The 21647-nt window shown below is 37.7% G+C and overlaps 2 protein-coding genes across 2 annotated transcripts; both read right to left on the bottom strand.

Moving 5' to 3' along the window:
• Positions 1–5964: 5964 nt before the first annotated feature.
• LOC5577808 (dephospho-CoA kinase domain-containing protein) lies at positions 5965–16432 on the bottom strand. The gene is made up of 4 exons (XM_001663525.2): positions 16003–16432; positions 15353–15647; positions 6440–6573; positions 5965–6372 (listed from the first exon to the last, which is right to left on the bottom strand). Exons 1-4 carry the CDS (start codon positions 16112–16114, stop codon positions 6206–6208), a joined length of 708 nt encoding a protein of 235 aa, XP_001663575.1. The 5' UTR covers positions 16115–16432; the 3' UTR covers positions 5965–6205.
• Positions 11451–13867, bottom strand: LOC110678299. Its single transcript, XM_021850963.1, has 2 exons — positions 13031–13867; positions 11451–12939 (listed from the first exon to the last, which is right to left on the bottom strand). The coding sequence occupies exon 2, from the start codon at positions 12488–12490 to the stop codon at positions 11558–11560; it is 933 nt and encodes a 310-aa protein (XP_021706655.1). The 5' UTR covers positions 12491–12939; positions 13031–13867; the 3' UTR covers positions 11451–11557.
• Positions 16433–21647: the final 5215 nt, after the last annotated feature.

Consider the following 21647-nt stretch of genomic DNA (forward strand, 5'->3'; position numbering starts at 1 on the left):
TATGTTCCTCAAATCATTCGTAACGCCTGCGAAACGGATCAATGGTAGGAAGAAAATCAAGGATCCGTGATTTTTGTTTTAGTAAACTAGAACAGTATTCTTGGAACCTGGAACATAGTTCATGGTGATTTTTTGGATTCCTGGCACCTTTTAGATACATAATGATTTTTTTATGACCAGTTTTTCGTTAGTGAATGATTTTAGAAGTATTTGCTAATGCAATTGATTACATTGAGATGCCATGACTGTGAATCCGTAAGCTACGCAATCCGAAAACACGACAAGGTAGCAGCAAATCCTTCTTTCAAAACCTTTCGGAAGCTACGCTCGCTTAGTAGAAGGAATACGCAATTTTTCAGCTGCAAATCGAGCACATTTTGAGCAATACGTAATATTTCTGCACGCATAGCATGAAGAAAAAATAGTTACTTACTTGATAATTCACGCAGAAAACGTTCAAACATTCTTCTTTATGACGTTACGTCCCCACTGGGACAGAGCCTGCTTCTCAGCTTAGTGTTCTTATGAGCACTTCCACAGTTGTGGTTTTCAGTTTATTGGTGCTTTTCGGTGAAAAGCATCACCGAAAAGCACCAATAAACTGAAAACCATTAAGTAAACGGTGATCAAAGCTAAAGCAAGACTTCCACAGTTATTAACTGAGAGCTTACTATGCCAATGACCATTTTTGCATGTGTATATTGTGTGGCAGGTACGAAGATACTCTATGCCCTGGGAAGTCGAGAAAATTTCCAACCCGAAAAGATCCTCGACCGGTGGGATTCGAACCCACAACCCTCAGCTTGGTCTTGCTGAATAGCTGCGCGTTTACCGCTACGGCTATCTGGGCCCCTCAAACATGCAAATTATGATGAAAATCTAAAACAAACATGCATACTCTCAATTCTCATTCCGGACCGCCATTCCATTGTTGACTACCGAGGATATTCGTTTATGCGCATGCGTTATCATTTTTGACAGCGCGCGTGAACAGAATTCTTGTTATCAGGAACCAAATCGTGAAAATAGTTCAATGGGTTCTGGATATCATGATTTGAGAGTCATGATACCGAAAGCGTTACTAAACAAGCATGCTGTTGGAAGAGGCAAGAACTATGTTCTTGGATTACTGATTAGGTTCATATAAACGAGATGCAAACAATCACGCTTTTGGGAATAGATTCATAAAATAGAACAAGCATTGTGTTCCGTTTACCATGACTTTTTGTTCACGATTATGAGAACGGATTTGTTTGCGTGTACGTTGTGCAATTAATTAATCGGGACAAAAAATTAAAATTACTTCCTTAGGGGGTCCAAAATACGACCGTTACCCTACGCCAACTGCCGTCAAGTTCACCTAGTCTTGGCCAAGACTGTTGAATTTGCATTTCATCGCGTTGAGAAGTTGGAAAGGAAGTGCGTGTCGTTTAACGATGCAAGCTGAAAAAACTGCGTACAATTTCTATAAAGGTCGTGCTCCCTCTAGTTCTTTCAGAAAAAAAGTTATATTTAAAGTTAGTTAATTACTGTATGACAAAAATTGAAGTTGAAAAAAAACTCCTAGAACAATATTGACTCATTATCTCGACATTTGTGGGGTATATTCCTACCTCAAATAAACTTTAATTGGTAAATGAAAAACAGAATTCAGTACGATACCATTCAATTCCATAAGAGTTTGAACCCTTTGACAGATACGCGTATTTCGACCTCAACTGTAAGGCCGTCTTTAATGTCGTGTACTGGACTCGACTTGAAGAAAACCATCGTATGCACACAATACATATTTAATATACCGTCAAACGGGGTATCTTGCAACAGGGGTGAAACATGCAACACTTCGACATGTAACCGAATTGTCGTTTCGTTCAACATTGAGTTAAATTATTATAATTTAATACGCCGTTTATTGACCTTAGGTATACAACATAAGATTTTGGCAAGGGTTTGGTAGTGTTGCTTTTTTGGGTTGGTTTGCTGGAGGAGAAAATCATATTACACATCGGATTGTATGAAATTAATGCTGAAAATCGTTCCTCGTACCACACACACGGTAAAAATATGTCATTCAAGGCATTTGGTATCAGTTACAGTACTTAGTAGTGTACAAATTGACAATATAAAAGTTTTGATAATTTTATGCTTAAACAATATAAAAATTCAAAAAAGTTTTTGACTACCCTTGTGGGGTAACTTGCAATAGCAAATTTGATCTCAATTGTTGATACCTCCTGCCGTTTGTCTTCAAAAACACATGAAAAGGCATAATTGAACATATATTTGTTGAATTTTTGGGCCTAAACCTAAAACAATACGCGTTTGGTACTTATTGTTGGAAAATTTAAATAAATCGTATTATTATTATATTTAGTCTTATTTTCTTCATGAAAATAATGAATAATTCAGAAAATCTGCGTAAAATTAACTTACAGATTTGCCATTGTGAACTCTCTATATGAATTATGATGAAAGTTATGTCGAAACACATATAGAGACCATTTTAAGACATACATATCAATATGTATACGTTGCTTTGATTTAAATATTTCTAAAAATAAGTTATGTGAAGTAAAACCTAAAATACCATTGTATTTGTAGAAAAGTTGCATAAAAACGTATTAATGGCTTTCCAATAACTGCCAAGACTTATGATATGCTAGAATTTACCCGTGTGGACACCATATGCAATGAAAATGCAGTTTTCAATCAAATTGGTTCAATACTCATAATTCAATCAATGATATTTAGTTTTCTAAGTGAAGTGTAGCCTGTTTCTAACTATTGTCATTCCTTTACTGCAGAAAATTATTAAATGATCATATTAACACGATATAGGATAAGTTTTTAATAGTTTACTTTAGGTAGCACTGTGTGTTGCATGTTACCCCACATCAGGGATAGCATTAAAAATGCATATTTTTTGTCTCTCCTGATCCCATAAATCTAGATATTTAATTTTATCATCGCGTGGTATTCTTTACTTGGCGATTAGGGCACCAGATGGTTTTTGTCTCGTCTGAATCCTCACATTTTTCATCCATATAGTTTTGAAGTTGAAAATTGTTGCACCTAGACGGTACCTAGATTAAACAATCATAATTCCCTATCCTTTTTTGTAGAAACTTAAAATTTAAGAGCTATCAGGTAACCGAGCAAAGTTAAGTAGCTAAACGATAACAAGTTGAGTTATACGATAACAAGCATTTGATAACTTAGTTTCTTTTCATTTTGGTTGAATAACCAGGCAACCCAACAAACGTGATAACAAAAGTTCATACTCAAGAAATCATATAAATAACTCACTGTGTTATCATTTGAAACAGGATGATAACAAATTTTGTTATATAGCCAATTTCCTTCATTGATAACTCATTATTCTATCAGTTATGAAGATCGAATTGTAATAACAAACATTTGACGTCATTCACCCGTCGGTGGCATCCTCGATCTGACAGCTCGAAATTCGTTGATAACAAGAGTCTTCCTATTGATAACAAAAAATAACAAAATGAGTTCATGATGTATATCTTGTTATGTTATGCGGTTTTTTTCGACTTTGCTCGGGTTCCTACCCTCTTTTGTAGAAACCTTAAACTTAAGAGCTGTTTAAATTGGTACCTGTTTGCAACTTTCCAGACCTTCCGCTACATCAAATTTTCAAGGTGAAGGAACATTTCGCAAAATTTTGATATCCGCAGTCGTAATTGTATGATCCTCTTAAAAGGAATGTTCTGCTACCTTAGATTTGAAATCGTGAGTCATTCCCTTGTCTTCTCAGCTTTTCCTATTTCCGCTAAGTGTTCCTTGAATCTTGGTTGGTCGAGAGACCGTTTTATTTGACCAACGTAGACCATGCTGGGTTTAACGGATCCTTGGTAGAGCCTTAAGTTGGTTGTCTCTGCTGGATAACACCAAATCGATTCCGAAATTCCTTAGCTTTGGGCGGAGCTGTTTGCTGATGTGTCTGTCGTATGGGATGGAGGGTAGGCCGTCCCTTATTTTTCGAAAATGCGAAATGTTATAAGTTCGTCATTGTAAAGTGCTCGTTTTGGTAAGAAAAAAATCAGGTAAAAATTTGAAGTCCGTACGTGGACGCTAAGTGGTCCCCCAACGACCCTGAAGGTATTGGGTGTAGATGACCCCGTGCGCAAAATCGAGCTCGCTGCTCTAGTGCACGCAGCATTAGTGCGAAATGCCAAGTAACAAATTGTTCTGCGCGCGTTGATAATCAGTATAGAAGTTTGTTTTCTTTGGGATGATTGAAATATTACGTAACGTAAAATTTGGCAATTTTAGACCCCCCCCCCCCCCTCTCCCACATAAAAACTTTTGTATGAAACAAATACAATTTTTATGTGGACCGTAACACTACGGAAGACCCCCTCCCTCCTCCTGTTGCGTTACGTAATATTTGAACGATCCCTTTGAAGTTATGAATTTTTTGTAAGCGTGAAGTGTTATCTTCATAATCATAATCATAATCGACAGTACAAAATATTATTTTACCTAAAATTCTATGCTGATTATCAATTTGTTACTAGTGGCTTTTCGTACTCATGTTGCGTACACTAGAGCAGCGAGCTCGATTTTGCGCACGGGGTCATCTACACCCAATACCTTCAGGGTCGTTGGGGGACCACTTAGCGTCCACGTACGGACTTCAAATTTTTACCTGATTTTTTTCTTACCAAAACGAGCACTTTACAATGACGAACTTTTAACATTTCGCATTTTCGAAAAATAAGGGACGGCCTAATGGAGAGTCTTTCTTCATGGGTTTGGTGATAGGGGTGAGCGTCGTGAAAGCACTCCTAATATGGTGTCTTTGCTTTTTGTCGATGATGGCTTTTATCGTCCTTCCCTTGTATCCGTTGATCCTTGCCGTCTCGTAGATATATTCCAGTTCCTTGGTCTTTCCGTCCTTGTGTACGCTGTTGATTGTATCCAAAATTCTAGCGGTGTAATTGGTGTTTGCATTGAATTCTCAAAAACATGTTTAAGATTTTTTTGTTTTTACAACCTTGCTTGTCATACTATCAACATAACTGTTGTGGTTAGATTAAATCACGTTACAGCTGGACGGTTTAATATTTGATGATACAACAATTCTTAAACATTTTAAACTTATTCATTTTTTGAATTATTCGTGTGCTTTAAAATGTACTAATGTTATTTTTTTATCCTCATTACACTCTCATTTTCTCATGAACATGAGCATGAGCATAGATTCAATTCGTACAGTTCGTAGTTGCTACTCTGTGATTGACCAGAGCAATCGAAGTTGAACAATGGGGCTTGGGATTAGCTAACCATTCTCACTGTACACAAATCGAAAAAGTCAATAACGGCGCCGGCCACTTCCTTACGACCATCACGGAAGGGAAGGAATGTTAGTTAGACAACCATTGTTACTAAAGACAGAAGAATCTTCTGCATCTCCACAGTTGTCATGGAAAGGATATTGGGTTAGTGGGATAAGGTAAGGATCTGGGAGTCAACTTTGGTGGGTGATGCGATCCATGATATATTCACACCAAACCGGATTTGCGATATAAATAGATAATTACATTGTAAGACGAACAAATGTTTGTCGCCCAATTCTTAAGAAGTTTCTAGAACATTTATAGGTAATTATCAGAAAATTCTTTAACCTTTCGGTTGTAGCGCGATTGTTTGTAACGCGAGTAGTCGCGCGTTGCACTTTGTACCCTTGGTTTTTCATGTTCAACATGAAACACCCCATGATCTAGATTGAATATAGAAAAACCATCTTCGACAAAGATCAAGGGCTGATACACAATATTTTTTCTGATTTTTCGGATATTTTAGGTTGTTGAATCCATTCTTGCTCATATATCACGAAGACTTTTAAGGAAAGAAAACTCAAAACAGCTATTCAAAAATTATTCTCGTCTCAGTTCCATAAAAAGTCGACATGATTGGTCCATGAACAAACCAGTAAATTTTTAATAATGCCGCAAATAGATTTTTTATTCATGAAGAATTTCATTGTACTCACTGAAGTGAATAAAATGCACATGACACTAGAACACTGCTCACTGATTCCATCAGATGGTTTGAAAATATTTATAATAGCTTTAAACGTAAGGAATTGTAATCGCTTTGCTAGACCTAACATCTCCGACAACACCACATTTCAACCGAACATAAACTTGATCCCATGCCCTTGGCAGTTCCAACGTTAGTTACTAGACAGAAATTTGTATTTGTAATTCAACACCCACGCTATACTGGAAAGCAGGATCGTAGCCGTAGCAAATATGACACCACGAATCTTCCAGTGCTGGTTGCTGTCTTGAAGCACGTTCAGTATCTTCATGGCCTGATCTTCAGTGTCCTGAAGTGTTCCTGTGGAAAGAGAGATTTAATCGATTTAGATATTTGAAGTTTTTTTGTAAGCATCTTTCTTCGGTACCTGAGTTTTCTACTACAAAATGCGATTGATTACATTTCTGTTCTAATGGCATTTGCTGTTTGATGCGCTTCTTGGCATCTGCTTCTGACAAATGGTTCCGATCCATCAGCCTTGTCAGTTGGATGTCTTCTTCGCTGAAAAAGAGTGGAGAAATGGAGAACATTAACCATAAAAAAAGAAAATCGTAGGCTGGAGAAGGGCGGTACAAAAAAAAAGACGTCATCTTTGGCTACTTCGTGAACTTTCGGCTCGCCGAAGTTTGCATTGCACAACTACCACTTCAAAACTGATGTTATCACATACTAATTTGATGTTCGCCCGCACCTCTAAATACCCCACATCGTGAACGACGTCTCAATTTTCATGAATTTGTAAGAACATGAAAACAAAAGAAATAACTCATTACACTGCGGAACACGTTTTTGTCTCCAGCACCAAAATACCGCTATTCACTTAATTTAGGGTTGCTGAATCCATTGCCGTTTTCATAAATTTCATAGCACGTCTAGTTTTTGAGATATTCACTGTTGAAAATGCAAAAAATGACTATTTCAGCCAACTTGCATGCAAGTTTGCCAGCTTGTAAGGTAATATATTGGCTTAATTTGCCACAGAATTCAAACTATATGTCTATAACAATAATTATCATCAAAGTTTGTATTACTTTCGATACGGAAAAGTTATTTTTTGATGGTTTAGAGAATTGTTGTATTTTGCCATATAGAAGAAACGAAGAATTTTGTATGGAGACTGCAAGCATGTTGAAAAAATCGGTTTAAACGAAATTTAATCGCGCAATTTCAATCAAATTATGTCTGAATTGAAAGTTCAAGTTCTATTTTGCATGTTTGGTGGATTAGATTACAAAAAAGTATGATAAATTGTACTTTAAATTTTATGTAAACATTAATAAAACCAGTGTTTTATACAACTTTGGCGACCTGTTGCTAAAAATTGTGACGTGCTGGAACATTTCTGAGAATGGCACCAGATTCAGCAACCCCAAATCTACTAGAGACACATATTTTGATCCTTGAGACACGCAAAAATGTGATTTTTGTTATGCTGTGTTATCAACTCAATCTTCGTGAATACGACAGAACATGTTCATAAATGAGGAAGGGCCTTATGTGAACTTATGTTGCCACTCCTGAGCACATCGCAGTTTCTGTTTATATCCAATGCCTAGCCCGAGAGCGCATTATTTTTTAGGTAGTATTGATTTCGCAGCACCAATCTGGAGTTAGCCGGTTGGACTTCCGAAGCGAAGTTATGAACGAACTAACTGCTTTGCCGGCTCGGCTTTTATCTCGACCGTTTTTGAAAACAGTCCGACATAACGTCGACGGAAGAGGTTTCACCACAACGGAGGATTTGTCAGTTCGAGCGCGCTAAAATCCTTCCGATTGAAAATGTGTTGGCGGTGCTTAAGATGCAACTGTTTGCTTTTCATAAATGATAATCAATTTTGTAGTTTTGGGGATATGAATCCCGTTCTACCGGACAGAGATGCACTGAAAGTGTATCAACATGCCTGTTGTTAGCAAGCATATGATCCGATAGATCACCGAATGACCGATATGATATAAAATAGAAATATTTTCTTTTCAACGATAGTTTGTTCACGGATGTCACAATGAGTTTATCGTGTGTTACCTTAAGTTCGTTGATAAAGAAGCGGAAATTGTGCGAAGCGCTCTTTCTGATTTTTATCGGGATGCACAATAAGAATCCACCACAGAAAGAATAGGCAGCACGAAGAAAGTGCGATAGCTGAAGCACAAGAAAGCATGAACCGGAATGATATGCGGAGCTTCTATGCTACGAACAATGGTGAGCGGCACAACACCGTATCAGTGCCCGCCATGTGCAATGATCGAGAAGGGAATTTGCTGACCGATAAAACGGCTGTGGCTGCCAGGTGGAAGGAGCGCTTTCAGCAATTGTTGAACGGTGAAAATGGAAATGTAGCGAGGAACATGATGAACATTGATAATAAAGCTGTGGACCCACCGACCATAGGAGAGGTTAAAAAGGCTATCAGCGAGCTGAAATGAGCAGCTTTATCAGTCGATCTACCGAGTACTTCTGAAGGTATGGGAGGACGAAGAATTGCCCACCGACTGATTGGATGGCCTCATACGCCCAATCTACAAGAAAAGGCACAGACTGGAGTGCGCCAATTACAGATGAATTACCCTGCTGAATTCTGCGTACAAAATTCTGTCGCGCATCCTGTTTAACAGACTGAGACCGCTCGAGAAGTCCTTCGTCGGCGAATACCAAGCTGGTTTTCGTGAGGGCCGTTCGACAACAGACCAGATGTTTACCTTGCGAATGATCCTAGATAAATTCCGGGAATATAATTTACAGACTCATCATCTTTTTATTGATTTCAAGGCGGCGTACTACTCTGTGAAAAGAAATGAGCTGAACATGGTTTTCCGGCGAAACTAATTAGGCTGATACGTGATACGCTGGATGGCTCGAAATCAAATGTTCGGATCGCAGACGAGGTGTCAACCTCGTTCGTTACGTTAGACTGGTTGAAGCAGGGAGACGCACATTCGAATTTACTGTTCAACATCGCACTCGAGAGTGTTATTAGGAGATCAGGCGTGCAGAGAAATGGCACTATTATCACAAGGTCGCACATGCTCCTTGGCTTTGCGGACGATATAGACCTAATTGCCTCTAAAAAGGGGGACAGCGAGGATAGGTCTGACTATTAATTCTACCAAAACGAAGTACATAGTTGCAGGTAGAGATAGAGTCAGTAGGTGGTGTAGGTGCTGAGGTAGTGTTTGATGGGGATGTGTTTGAAATTGTTGAATAATTTGTTTACCTTGGAACACTTGTGACATGTGACAACAACGTTTCCCGCGAATTGAAAAGACGTGTTGCGGCTGCGAATAGGGCCTTTTACGGATTACGAAAATGGTGTGTGACGCAGACGCATGAATCACGAGTTGTATCAAGTGTACAAAGATGCGAATATTATCAAGCGTGTAAAATACGGCAGACTTTAGTGTGCTGGGCACTTAGGGTAAAACATCTCAGAATCCAAAGATGACCGGCACAATGGCCGATTTTTCCCCCTACTCACGTTTTTAAAGGCACAAAACTGGAGAAATAGTTGGCAAACGCTCCTGATATTCTTATTTTAAGCTTTCTGCTAGTACACAAAGCCAAAACAAAAAGTGCACTGTTGTGGGATGCTTTCTTCGCGAGATTTGTGCCTTTGAAGTTTTAGTGCAATCTTAGAAGCAAACTGTTTCACCTAAGTGCGAATGTCGGAAGAAAAAATTACGAAAATAATATTCAGCAGGGAACCAGGTAGAGGTCGACGGCTTCGGGGAAAGACCACGAATACGCTGGCTGTACGCAGTGGAAGAGGCGACCCTAAACGTTCGGGGCAACTGGAGAAGTTTCGCCCAATACCGACGACGATGAAGCTCTACAATACGCCCGACAATGGCGTGACGCTACGCTGTAGCCATCAAGGTATCAAGGTAAGGTAGGTATCTGAAGGAATATGATAAACTTTACTGAATAAATTCTAATACATTTTTTGGGAAATCTATTTCAAAAGAATCACAGAAGAATTTCTAGTAGAACTTTCAGAAAAATATCTCAGTAATGAATTTGACAAAATCAATGTTTTTTGTAGGAATTTAGAAGGAATATTTCGAACTTATTAAAGATTAATTACTTTTTTAGTTGAACCCGGGGATAGATATAGCTGGAATGGTTCTCTTCCATCACGAATTCACGTTAAAAGTAAGAAAAAATCTCACAATATTATTTGGCTAGCTTACAACAGATTTGTAGCAAAATTTCTGAAGCCACCATTCAATTTTCCTTGAGAAATTTTATTATACTAAAATTTTTCAAGGAATATCGAAAGGTAGTTTCAACAATTTTGCTGCAGATTGTAAATTGATTAAATATGTTTTTGGATTTCTTAAGAATTCAAAACATAAGCTTTGAAAAAAAAATTAGGATTAGGATTAAGATTTTAAGCAATGAGTTAATTCATTTGGAATTACTTAAAAAGTGGAACAAAATCAAATAAAGAATCATTGTTTGCATTATTCTAGGAACCCACAGTATTTTTGCAATGGAGTTGCCGAAAAATTGCGATTATCGCACATTACAACAAGCTACAACCAATAGAACGATTATCGGACGGTTCACCACGATTCACCAAAGTCAGATCCGCTACGCTGATGCTCTGTGCAAAAAACGAGGTTTTGTACAAAATAAAAGAATGTAACTACTGAAATTTTTTTTGGTCAATAATAAGAGTAGGGGGAGATCCCCCAGTACCGGACACTTAAGTCACTAAATTCATAATTCGAAAACTATTGGGGCTACCCCGTTTGGCATAAAGTCATTTGGCATACGGTCGTTTGGCATAAAGTCGTTTGGCATAATGGTCATTTCGCATAATAGTCATTTGGTATAATGGACGTTTGGCATAAAACAAAGAAAAATCGAAGAATATTTAGAAAAAAAATGCATGGCTGGAAAAAGCGTTTAAGCAAATCATCATATTTTACACAATGACTATGATATAAAAAGAATTAACAGATAAAATGCAGTAAATTAATATAACAGCTCAGAACTATTCATATTCGCATGTCAGTCCCATGTTTGTTGTATTTTTTACTCACATGGCACAATTCTGTGTTTATGGGTCAGCAGCATAAAAAGTCTATATTTAAAAGAAGCGAAAATCAATGATGAAAATGCTAGTAGTTATAATGCCAACTACTATTTTATCGGTACACCTCGAAAGAACACCTTATGTTTAAAGAAGGGAAAATCACCGATGAATAAGTTAGCAGTTATAATGCCAATTATTTTACTCGAAAGAACAGCCCATGCTTGAAAGAAGGGAAGATCAACTATGAATATGTTAGCAGTTGTTATGCCAACTACATTTTTATCAGTGCAACTAGAAAACAGCTTATGCCTAAAAGAAGGGAAAATCACTGGAGACAAAGAGTTTATCATCATAACTAATCAAAACACATTTATTCACATTTGGATATAAAAGTAATTACAAATTATCAAAAATACATCATATAATACGTTGTCCAGTATGCATCGATTCTACTTAGACTTCGATCCCAAATTTGCAGCGATAGCTTTCAAATAATCTTCGTTTGTCATGGACGTCAGATTGTTGACTATTTTACTTATTTTACCGTCGTTCAGTTCACTGTCGGTTTTTCTTCTCTTGCTACTATTTGCCGAGAGATATCCAAGTATTTGGCCTGATACGTATTTTTCTTCTAATCTGAACTTTTCAATCATTTTTAGCACTCCTGCATGATGTCCAACTATCGAGTTCCATTGGCTATGCCAACTCTCGATTTGGTTAGTCGTTCGCGGAATGGCTTTTTTGATGTTGTCATATACCGACCACAAACTTGGTGGGTACAGTGGGTCATTTCTGGTGACCCTACCTTGTTTTGTTGTTCTCCGTACTCTTCCATGAACATAGTTTTCCTCAAAATATGAGAAAAATTCTGTCAGGCGATACAGTGCCGATGCCTTCAACATATCGAATGCTTCTGGTATTTTCGATGGTGGCAAAAATGCTAAAGCCTGTGTTTGTTTGAAAAAATCAAATGATTTTACATCGTTGTTCATGTCTTTCGTCAACCCTAAATGTTGCACATGCTTCCACATATTTTGGCTCAAATAGAAAAAGCACGCATTATGTTTGGAGTCTTTAAACTCGGTTTTGCTAGCGTTTACAATGGCCTTCTCGAAATCCGATAAAATTACATCTGGTTTGAATTGTATTTCAAGATCATCACCAATATCGTTCAACGTCTGAAAGACTTTTCGATAGAGTTCTTCACTTTTAGACGTCATCAGAACATAAACGAGTGGAAAAGTGTGTTGGTGACTCGGAGGGCTACTACCGTGAATTGTGAACAGCTGCCGAAACAAGTTCAACACGCTGCTGAAAGTTCCATCCATCACCCAATATTTGGACTTGACCAAACGTTGTAGATTTTCGTTTGTACCAAACATCAGGATCCTCTCGTTACCTTCTGTTATGTCTGCGAGTAAAAATTTGTCTCCGTCGATGGAAGTCTTCAAACCATCCGGAACATCAAATCCAACCAAGGAATCCGGTTCCTTCGGCGTAGTGCTCGTTTTTGATCGGACACGTTCCAGAAGTTTGCGTTGAGCATTTAGAGTGAATCTTTCCTGAACCTCTTTTGGAAAAGTGGTAGCTGCCAATCGAAGCAACTTAACCGGCTTGCTTGCATCATCAGCTGCTCGCCGCTTGATAGCGTTGCGAAATTTGATCTCCGTCACATGAATGTGGGATCATTTTCATGATTATGATCAGACATCGAAATTATTTGATGTTGTTCGTTGCGCATTTTAGTGACTGCACGCGACGGGCATTTTTTCCTGGAGTGACGACCAGAATGGTTTCTCACCTTGCACTCCCAGTAGTGAGTTCCGTCGACCTATAAATTGATCTTAATTAATTTTATTTCTAATGAGCACTCAATGTTGCAGAGTTTGTTGAGTTTTAGTTGAGTTGAAAAATCTACTTACGGGTTTTCTGTTCCGGTAGAACACAAATCCTTTGATGATAAGAAGGTCATTATTGCGATTAGTTTTCAATATATCCGGTGGATGTGGTGCTGTCTCTTCATCTTCGAAACCGAGAAAATCTTCGTCATCTGACATCGTTCTGTTTGAATAACTCTTTACACTTTCACTGATGATCACGTGGCACGAAGCCATACTCAACTGATACGTGTAATCTAACTTGATGAGGCTTTTATAGCTTTAGATAGCAACAGCAATATGATGAAAAGTGACAAAAGATATGTATTGTTAGGATCAGTGCATGTCTCGGCCACCCAGAAGAGAAGAAGAAGAAGGAGGATCAGTGCATATTCACAACAGCTGCTCAAGTAACCTTGGGATAATTTAGATATCGTAAACACAATGAACACAGAAAGATGAGACGAAACAATAGCTTTCAATTATTTCAAATTCAATGGTGAAACACCATTTCTCTGATCCTTTTCACCTAAACAAGAAAAAAGACATCAAGGTCATTTAGGGTAATTCGACATATTGTTATACTATCGTAAAAACAGCAAATTATCAATTATTACTCGGAATGCATGGTTATATATCCACAGACAAATTAAGTCGTGCATGAAATCTTCATTAACAATAAGCACCTCTATTATGTGTATGCAACTCAAGAGCAAAGTCATCGTGTACTGTTTACGAACACTAATTCCAGTTTACATTTGTTGAACTCTGGATTGATGTGAGCAACGGAACACGTCACAGAACCTACATCCATCCTAAAGCCTGATTTGCTGCTGAACAGGAATCGCCAAAGAAATTTCTCGCCGATTCCCTGCAGAAATTTTCCACGGCGACTCCCGTTTGAACTGACATTTCTTTTCAACTGCGTACTGCGATCCGAAAAATGAGCTTTGTTGATCGTTTCCTTGCAGGAATTTCCCATGCATCAAAATAGGCCGAGAAATTACTTGTCAGCAGCGAATCTGGCTTAAAGTTCTATTAACGGAAAAAAATATCCAGATACAATTCGTATATCATATCAATTTTCCAATTATAAACATGTCCTAATATTACGACTTAATAATAACAAATATGTTTCTACTCAATATTTAATGATTATGCCAAATGTACATTATGCCAAATGACCTTTATGCGAAATGACCATTATGCCAAATTATTTTATGCCAAACGACTTTATGCCAAATGACGTTCCCCCAAAACTATTGATTTTATGGGCTCGTGTTACCAATTTATGATAGATATTATCATTTTTATAGTGTACAAAAATAAATTTGAAAATATAAATATGAATTTTGACAATGCATTTTGTTGATGTATTTTAGTACCAAATTGATCGATCTTGAAAGGTGGCACCCAATACCGGACACGATCTGGAAATGCCTCAAATTCTGCAAATTTGAACATCATTGAATGTGTACACTATAAGAAAAGTTTATAATTACCAATTCAAAGCATTTGCAACATTTACAAGAATAATTTGAGTTTTTCTTAGTTTGCAAGATGCCTATCAAAATCCTCTTCCATATATTATGAAAAATAGCACATTTTACGATGTTGTTCTGAATGTTTATTCTTCTTAATTTTATTGCATATTTAATACCATGATCGAAGGAACCCATGAACAATAATAGTATTTTAAGACACTGACTCAATAATTACAAAGATATCATATAACAAATCAAACTGTCCGAAACTGAGGGACAGGAGGTGCTTAACGAAAATTGTAATTTGTCCATATTTAGTCCAATTATGGTACAAAATACATTAATACTATCAAATTAGGATTATTTTCGATCATGTTTGCGTGATCCAAAGTATTTTTTGATATTCAAAATAATTACTAAATAGGCTCAAAATTAAGAAAATACGTCAATTTTTTCAAGATTTTCAAACTTTTCTACTTTTTAAAAAGCCATGCATATTTCAAGGATATGTTATTCTACGCAAACATTAGATAACAAAATATTTGGGATGTATCTTTTAAGCTGGGTTTGGACATAGTGATGGTTCAAACCAAGCGAATCGACAACTAGCATAAAATTCACAGTAGATTGAGAATAGGCAGACATATTCACATAGCCATAACATATTGAAGTTTAGTAATTAGTAAGTTTAATAATTCTGATAGGTTCCAAATAAATTGATGATGAATAATTATCTCAAACCTGTATGGAAATGTAAGAAGGATTCTGTTGCACATCGATGTATTAGTTCAGGTCTTGGCTATTAACATTGATCAGTTGAAATTAAAATTCAGCTAACTCTTTTAGAGTCCAATTTATATGTAAAACCGCCCAAACTACTCACCATGTAACCGTGATAATTTTATGCATTAGATTAATCATAACGCCCGTCTCGAACAGCAGTGGCAGGTCCAGTACGACGAAATTATGCCCCAGAAAGAAGAATTTGACAACTTCCTTGTAGATGATCCTATGAATGGCCGGATGGGTGATTTCATTCAATATCCGCCGCTTCTCCACACTATCGAAGATCAATTTCCCTAGCGCATCACGGTTCAGTTCTCCACTATCCGAATGGAAGACCCCATCTCCGAAGGCCGCCTTGATCTTGTGCCATGCTGGCTTTCCCGGTTCGACCACTGAAATGAATAATAAATTATGAATTCGCTGTTCACACCGATGCATGTTATCAAAATAAAAAAAAATCGCTGAAGACCTGTTATGCAACGAATATCAAACGCTTCATTCGGTGTAAATATCTGGCGACACTTGAACGCTTGAATAGTTTTCAACGGAAACGAGCATGAACTTCATCGCCGAGAAAACTTCATTAGCATTTTAAACTGCCTGTCCAAAATTTAATCAGTGCGTGAAGCGATCACCAGCATGATGAACAATGCCCGAGTTTCACACATCGAGCGTATGAGTGTGATATACCCCTCTTGTATCTATTAGATCTAAATTGAAAAGAAAGTATAAGGGTATGAAACTCACCGAGTCGGGCAATTGCATCGGCATCGATAACTGGAACACCATTTTGTCGGAATACCTTCGACACCGTACTCTTACCCGTAGCAATTCCTCCGGTCAAAGCGACAAGAAACATTGTTGTACAATTCTTTCGGTTGAAGAATAATAAAACACTCAAAGTGCACTAGTTCTATGATTACCAAATCGCACGAATTCAGTCACGATCTACAAGTGGGCCCACCTCTCTGAGCGCACAATACTGCCGACTAAACCGTCAGTAGAAAACGTTGAGCTCGATTTATTACAAAACTAGTTGTATCCCGGATACCTCAAATCGCGAATTTTTATATCTTTTATCAAAATCTGGCGTGTAATGCTCTGATAGACGACGGAACAGGCAAAAAGTGCAAGTATAAAAATATTTTTACCTGAAAGTGACGGATTCTGTTATAAACCATGACATTTCGGTCCGAGCTTTAAACGCAAAGGGGCACTCCGTTCACTGCAATAGCAACAGCCAAACAGTGGGCTAAACACAAAGCATTTCCCCCTCAAGCCATATTATTTTGTGCATAGGTTTCATCCGCAGACTCGCTTTCAGTAAATGTTAGGGTAACGGTCGTATATTGGACCCCCTAAGGAAGTGATTTTAGTTTTTTGTCCCAATTGATTAATTGCACAGCGTAATCATGTCAAAGAACATGCCAAAATGTAGAGAAAAACTTCCCCTACGAGATAAAAATGCCCCTACGATCATGGAGGATCTAAAAGATGTCGAAAATAGTTGAATTGTGAAGCACTGTTTTTCATTATTTTGGACACACCAATACATTTTGGACCCTCAAAGTATATATTTTGGACCCCCGGCATTTTTTTACCGTTTGGCGACAAAGTCTACGACACTGGTTGTATTATATGCTTCCCCATAGTCTAACCAATCGATTGACAATGGAAAACCGAAGAAATTCTACGCTTTTAGTGCATAAATTTGAAAAACGTTTTTGTTTACATTTGAAAAATTTCTGACGGCTTCAATTTCTGTGTGTAACGTGTTGTAACGGTTGCATGGATGAACCGATCAAATTAAATTAATTTCAGATAAAATAAACAAATTTTTAATGTACAAACGGTTGATGCAAGTGCGGAATAGTCCTATCTTTCCAAATGGCATGCGAATTGAGTTGGTCTTTCGATTGAAACTGGGAAATTTGCAGGAAAATGGCCCAGGGGGTCCAAAATATATAGAGGTCCAAAATATATTGGTTACCCTACTCTCCAGGTAAATAAGGGGAATGGCAAATAAAAAAACAAAATGTGTTATCCGAATTGATTTCGATTTTTTTCAGACTTTCACCCAAAACACAAAAACATCTTTAGTAAAATCTGCTATAATATGATAAAAAAAAGTTATGTTGAATATCAGTCGAAACTCTTAGAAAATCTACCGAATGTAGAACCTTTGTTATCACAACCAAACTTTCGCTATCAGTTTGTCCTTCTAATGACAAATTTAGTTAAAACATTATTCTATTGTAGAACAAACTCAGTTATTATTTTTGTCCTTTTCTCACTTATTTCAAATAAACGAACTAAAAAAAAAATCAAGCAGCTTCTGTACGTCTTAGCTATATAGTATTATCATTATTTTTTTTATTATTTAAATTTATTCTACAAAGAATCTTATAACGAGTTATAAGACATAATGCAGACCTGCTCAAAATATTTTATGTATGGGCAACTTCACCGGTGGTGCATTTGTTGGTCAAAATTTATGTAAAAATAAACCTGTTAAAATGAAATAGACCAGGAGGAACTCTGAAGGAATTCCGGAGAAATTCCTGGAGGAACTATAGAGGACATCTCGGAGGAACTCTGCAAAAAATTCGGTAGCATCCTTATCCTCATCTGTAAACCTTTTAGCCACTGCTCCCATTATTTAGGAATATTGTGGTATGACTCATATTTTATTTGGTGCTCATCAAATATCCTTTCACAATTGAGATGTGATAGACATTGGTTGATGTGTCACACTGTCCCAACTGGGCATAACTCGTTTTATAAAGTCTATTACCCTATTAGAACTACCTTGCCAAATTTCCAAGGGCTCTAATAACCGTTTTCCAATTGTCAACATTCTTTGGTTAAGCAATGCTCAGCAGTTTCGTTTTCAGCTTGACAAAAACGCCACTCAGAGGATTGGATTTTTCTATCTTTTTAAGAAAATACCTTGAGCAGTTACCGGTCATCAGGCCAGTTATTACCCTAAAATTTCCTCTATTAAGATTCAGTATAGCCCGGGCTTTTGCTGGGTTTTATTAATCTTTTCGCTTTCTTGGATGTATCCGTGGCGTTCCAATTGGATTCTACAATGGACATTTCCCTATTTTTCAGTTTCATCCTGAGAGCGCACGCAGAAACACCACAGAACGGTTCAGGGCCGACAAAGCTCGAAGCTGCACCCTGTCTTATTACATTGTCGGCGATTTCATTCCCCTCAATTTCACAATGGCCGAGAACCCAGTACAATGTAATTTCGATCCTACAGGCCAATTGCTTCAGAGAAAGAATGCATTCCCCCACTAACTTTGATCTACATGTGAATGCCTTTAGCGCATTCAAAGCTGCTTGACTGTCCAAGAAAATACAGAGCTTTGCAAACCTATAGTTTCTTTTGAGACAAACATTTCTACAGTCAATGATAGCTTGTATTTCAGCTTGGAACACAGTGGTACAGCGCCCCATAGCGATTACCTTGCTGATACCAGGGCAAAAACTCCAGCTCCGGTGTTGTCGCCCATCTTGAACCAGTCGGTATAAAATACAATAGAACCTGGCCCACCAGAATCCCAAGTTTAGCGGCTTGGTTTAACCTGAGAGGTTTAACCACTTTGAAGGGAACATCATAGTTGGTCTTCGTTGTCATCCAATCGAATTTTCATATCTGAATTCAAATTGAATTCCTTGGTGATCTTCATGTGACCAATCAAATCACCATCTAGTATTTTATTAAAACCTAAGACATTATAACGAATAAACTGCAAGGCATTTTTTCCAGCTTGCAGTTTAATGAATTGATGCAAAGGCATTATATTAAGAAGGGCATCCAAGGCAACCGATGGTGTACTCACAGACAAACAGACGTAATACTCAGAACAAATCTCGATCAAAATCATAGTCACGAGGACATGTACGCCCAATGCTAAAATCGTTGTGTTTGGCCGACAGGCCAACAGATGGCGGTAGTGTATAAACAGGTCCGTCGCACTCGGGCTCAGATTGGGTACAACTTCTAGTACTGCATTTGGTCCCTCGGTAGTGCAAAAGGTACCCAAGTTTGACACATCGCAGTACACTTTTCACGGCATTCTAGATTACCTTATGAGCCATAAAATTTTGGGCATTTGCAAGGGACATGAAGGTCTTTAATTTGTCTTTGGTGTAAACGTCAAACACGAATGAAAACGATGCGAGCGCTGCGGGTGACGGATTGGCCACCTACCATATTTTTAAATCTATCGTTAAAAAGCTGGTCGATGGACAATGATGAGAGTGTGACGTCTGTTTGTCTGTGGTGTACTTGTCGTTGCCCCTGTCATTGATATACAAGCAAGTTCTTACAACTCAGCCAGCTTCTTCTGAGCGGTTACCTCATTTGTCTTGGGCCATCATACCAGAATAAATCCAGTTTACCATATTAGGTCGCAGTCACCAAGTTTTTCCTAGGGCTTTATTGCAGACCCATAGGGCATTAGTACTTTTACTTAGGACCTTGTTCAGATGAGAGTTCCAGTTCAATTTCTTATTCAAAGTAATCTCAAGGTGTTAAATTTCTTCCGAAAATAATAGTTTTTGGAGGGTTTACGTTTAACCCCTCTTTTCTACACCATTTGAGAGTAATGTTTAACGCAGTTTGCAACCGATCGGAAATCGTATTATCAAACTTTCCACGAACCAAGATGGCCACATCATCGGCATATCCAATTACCTCAAAACCTTGATCTTCTAGATTTCTAAGAAGTTCGTCTACTACACGAGACCATATTAAGGGCGATAACACTCGACCAGACGAAATCCCCGAAGAAATTCCTGCTGTAAATCTCTGGAAACATTCCCGAAAAAAAAACCGAATTAATTCTCTGAAAAAAGTCCCCGAAGGAATTTCGGGAAAAATTGCCTGAAATCCCCAGGGAAAATTCTGGATGAAATCACCGGAGAAATTCCTGAAGGGAATCCCCGAAGGGATTTCTGGAGGAAATCTCCGGAGGGATTTTTGGAGTAAATCGCCGGACGAACTCCTGAAGGAAACCCACGGAGGAATTCCTGGTGGAAATTCGCAAAGGATTTTTGGAGGAATTTCTGGACGAAATCCACGGAGTAATTTTTGAAGAAAATACATACCTGTTACACAAAGAAGCGTACTTCACATTTTAAAACACTTGATATTCTTCGAACATCCCTAGAAAAAATATTTTATAAAGCCTTGTATCCAGCTATAGCTGGACAAGATATTTTATACAAGAATATGACATGCAAGAAGAAATATAGTAGTAAGCTCAGAGTGGAGGTAGTTGATAAATGGAATGGATGTATGTCCCCTCAATATTTCACTGAAATTGTTAGTAGGGTAACCAATATATTTTGGACCTCTATATATTTTGGACCCCCTGGGCCATTTTCCTGCAAATTTCCCAGTTTCAATCGAAAGACCAACTCAATTCGCATGCCATTTGGAAAGATAGGACTATTCCGCACTTGCATCAACCGTTTGTACATTAAAAATTTGTTTATTTTATCTGAAATTAATTTAATTTGATCGGTTCATCCATGCAACCGTTACAACACGTTACACACAGAAATTGAAGCCGTCAGAAATTTTTCAAATGTAAACAAAAACGTTTTTCAAATTTATGCACTAAAAGCGTAGAATTTCTTCGGTTTTCCATTGTCAATCGATTGGTTAGACTATGGGGAAGCATATAATACAACCAGTGTCGTAGACTTTGTCGCCAAACGGTAAAAAAATGCCGGGGGTCCAAAATATATACTTTGAGGGTCCAAAATGTATTGGTGTGTCCAAAATAATGAAAAACAGTGCTTCACAATTCAACTATTTTCGACATCTTTTAGATCCTCCATGATCGTAGGGGCATTTTTATCTCGTAGGGGAAGTTTTTCTCTACATTTTGGCATGTTCTTTGACATGATTACGCTGTGCAATTAATCAATTGGGACAAAAAACTAAAATCACTTCCTTAGGGGGTCCAATATACGACCGTTACCCTAGACTCTATGTGTAAAGATCGATTATTCCTAATAAACATGTTTTAGCTTTTGAGCTTATCAAAGACCATTTAAAACTCGCATAAATTAAGATCTCGCCCTTGTTTGTAAGCAAATGAATGGTCCAGGATGAAAACTATAACCACTGGGAGATAAAGGAGGATCTTTTCTTCACCATAGTGATGTTGAATAACGTGTAATTTCATTCGTTTGCTCGGTAACAACAAGCTACACTCTCGGTTACCAATGGCTTTTAGGGCGAGATCACAGGTTAAAGCCTGGTTTGCTACTGAAAAGGAATCGCTAAAGAAATTTCTCGCTGATTCCTTGCAGAAATTTTCTACAGCGACTCCCGTTTGAACTGACATTTTTTTTCAACTGCGTACTGC

The sequence above is a fragment of the Aedes aegypti genome, chromosome 3 (assembly GCF_002204515.2).
Source record: "Aedes aegypti strain LVP_AGWG chromosome 3, AaegL5.0 Primary Assembly, whole genome shotgun sequence".
Taxonomy (NCBI): domain Eukaryota; kingdom Metazoa; phylum Arthropoda; class Insecta; order Diptera; family Culicidae; genus Aedes; species Aedes aegypti.

Coding starts and splice junctions, on each gene's coding strand:
- LOC110678299 (XM_021850963.1), bottom strand. CDS start 12,490: ATGTTTGGTACAAACGAAAATCTACAACGTTTGGTCAAGTCCAAATAT.
- LOC5577808 (XM_001663525.2), bottom strand. CDS start 16,114: ATGTTTCTTGTCGCTTTGACCGGAGGAATTGCTACGGGTAAGAGTACG. Junction 15,648..16,002: donor CGATGCAATTGCCCGACTCG/GTGAGTTTCATA, acceptor TATTCATTTCAG/TGGTCGAACCGGGAAAGCCA. Junction 6,574..15,352: donor AAAATTATCACGGTTACATG/GTGAGTAGTTTG, acceptor ACTCTTTTTCAG/CGAAGAAGACATCCAACTGA.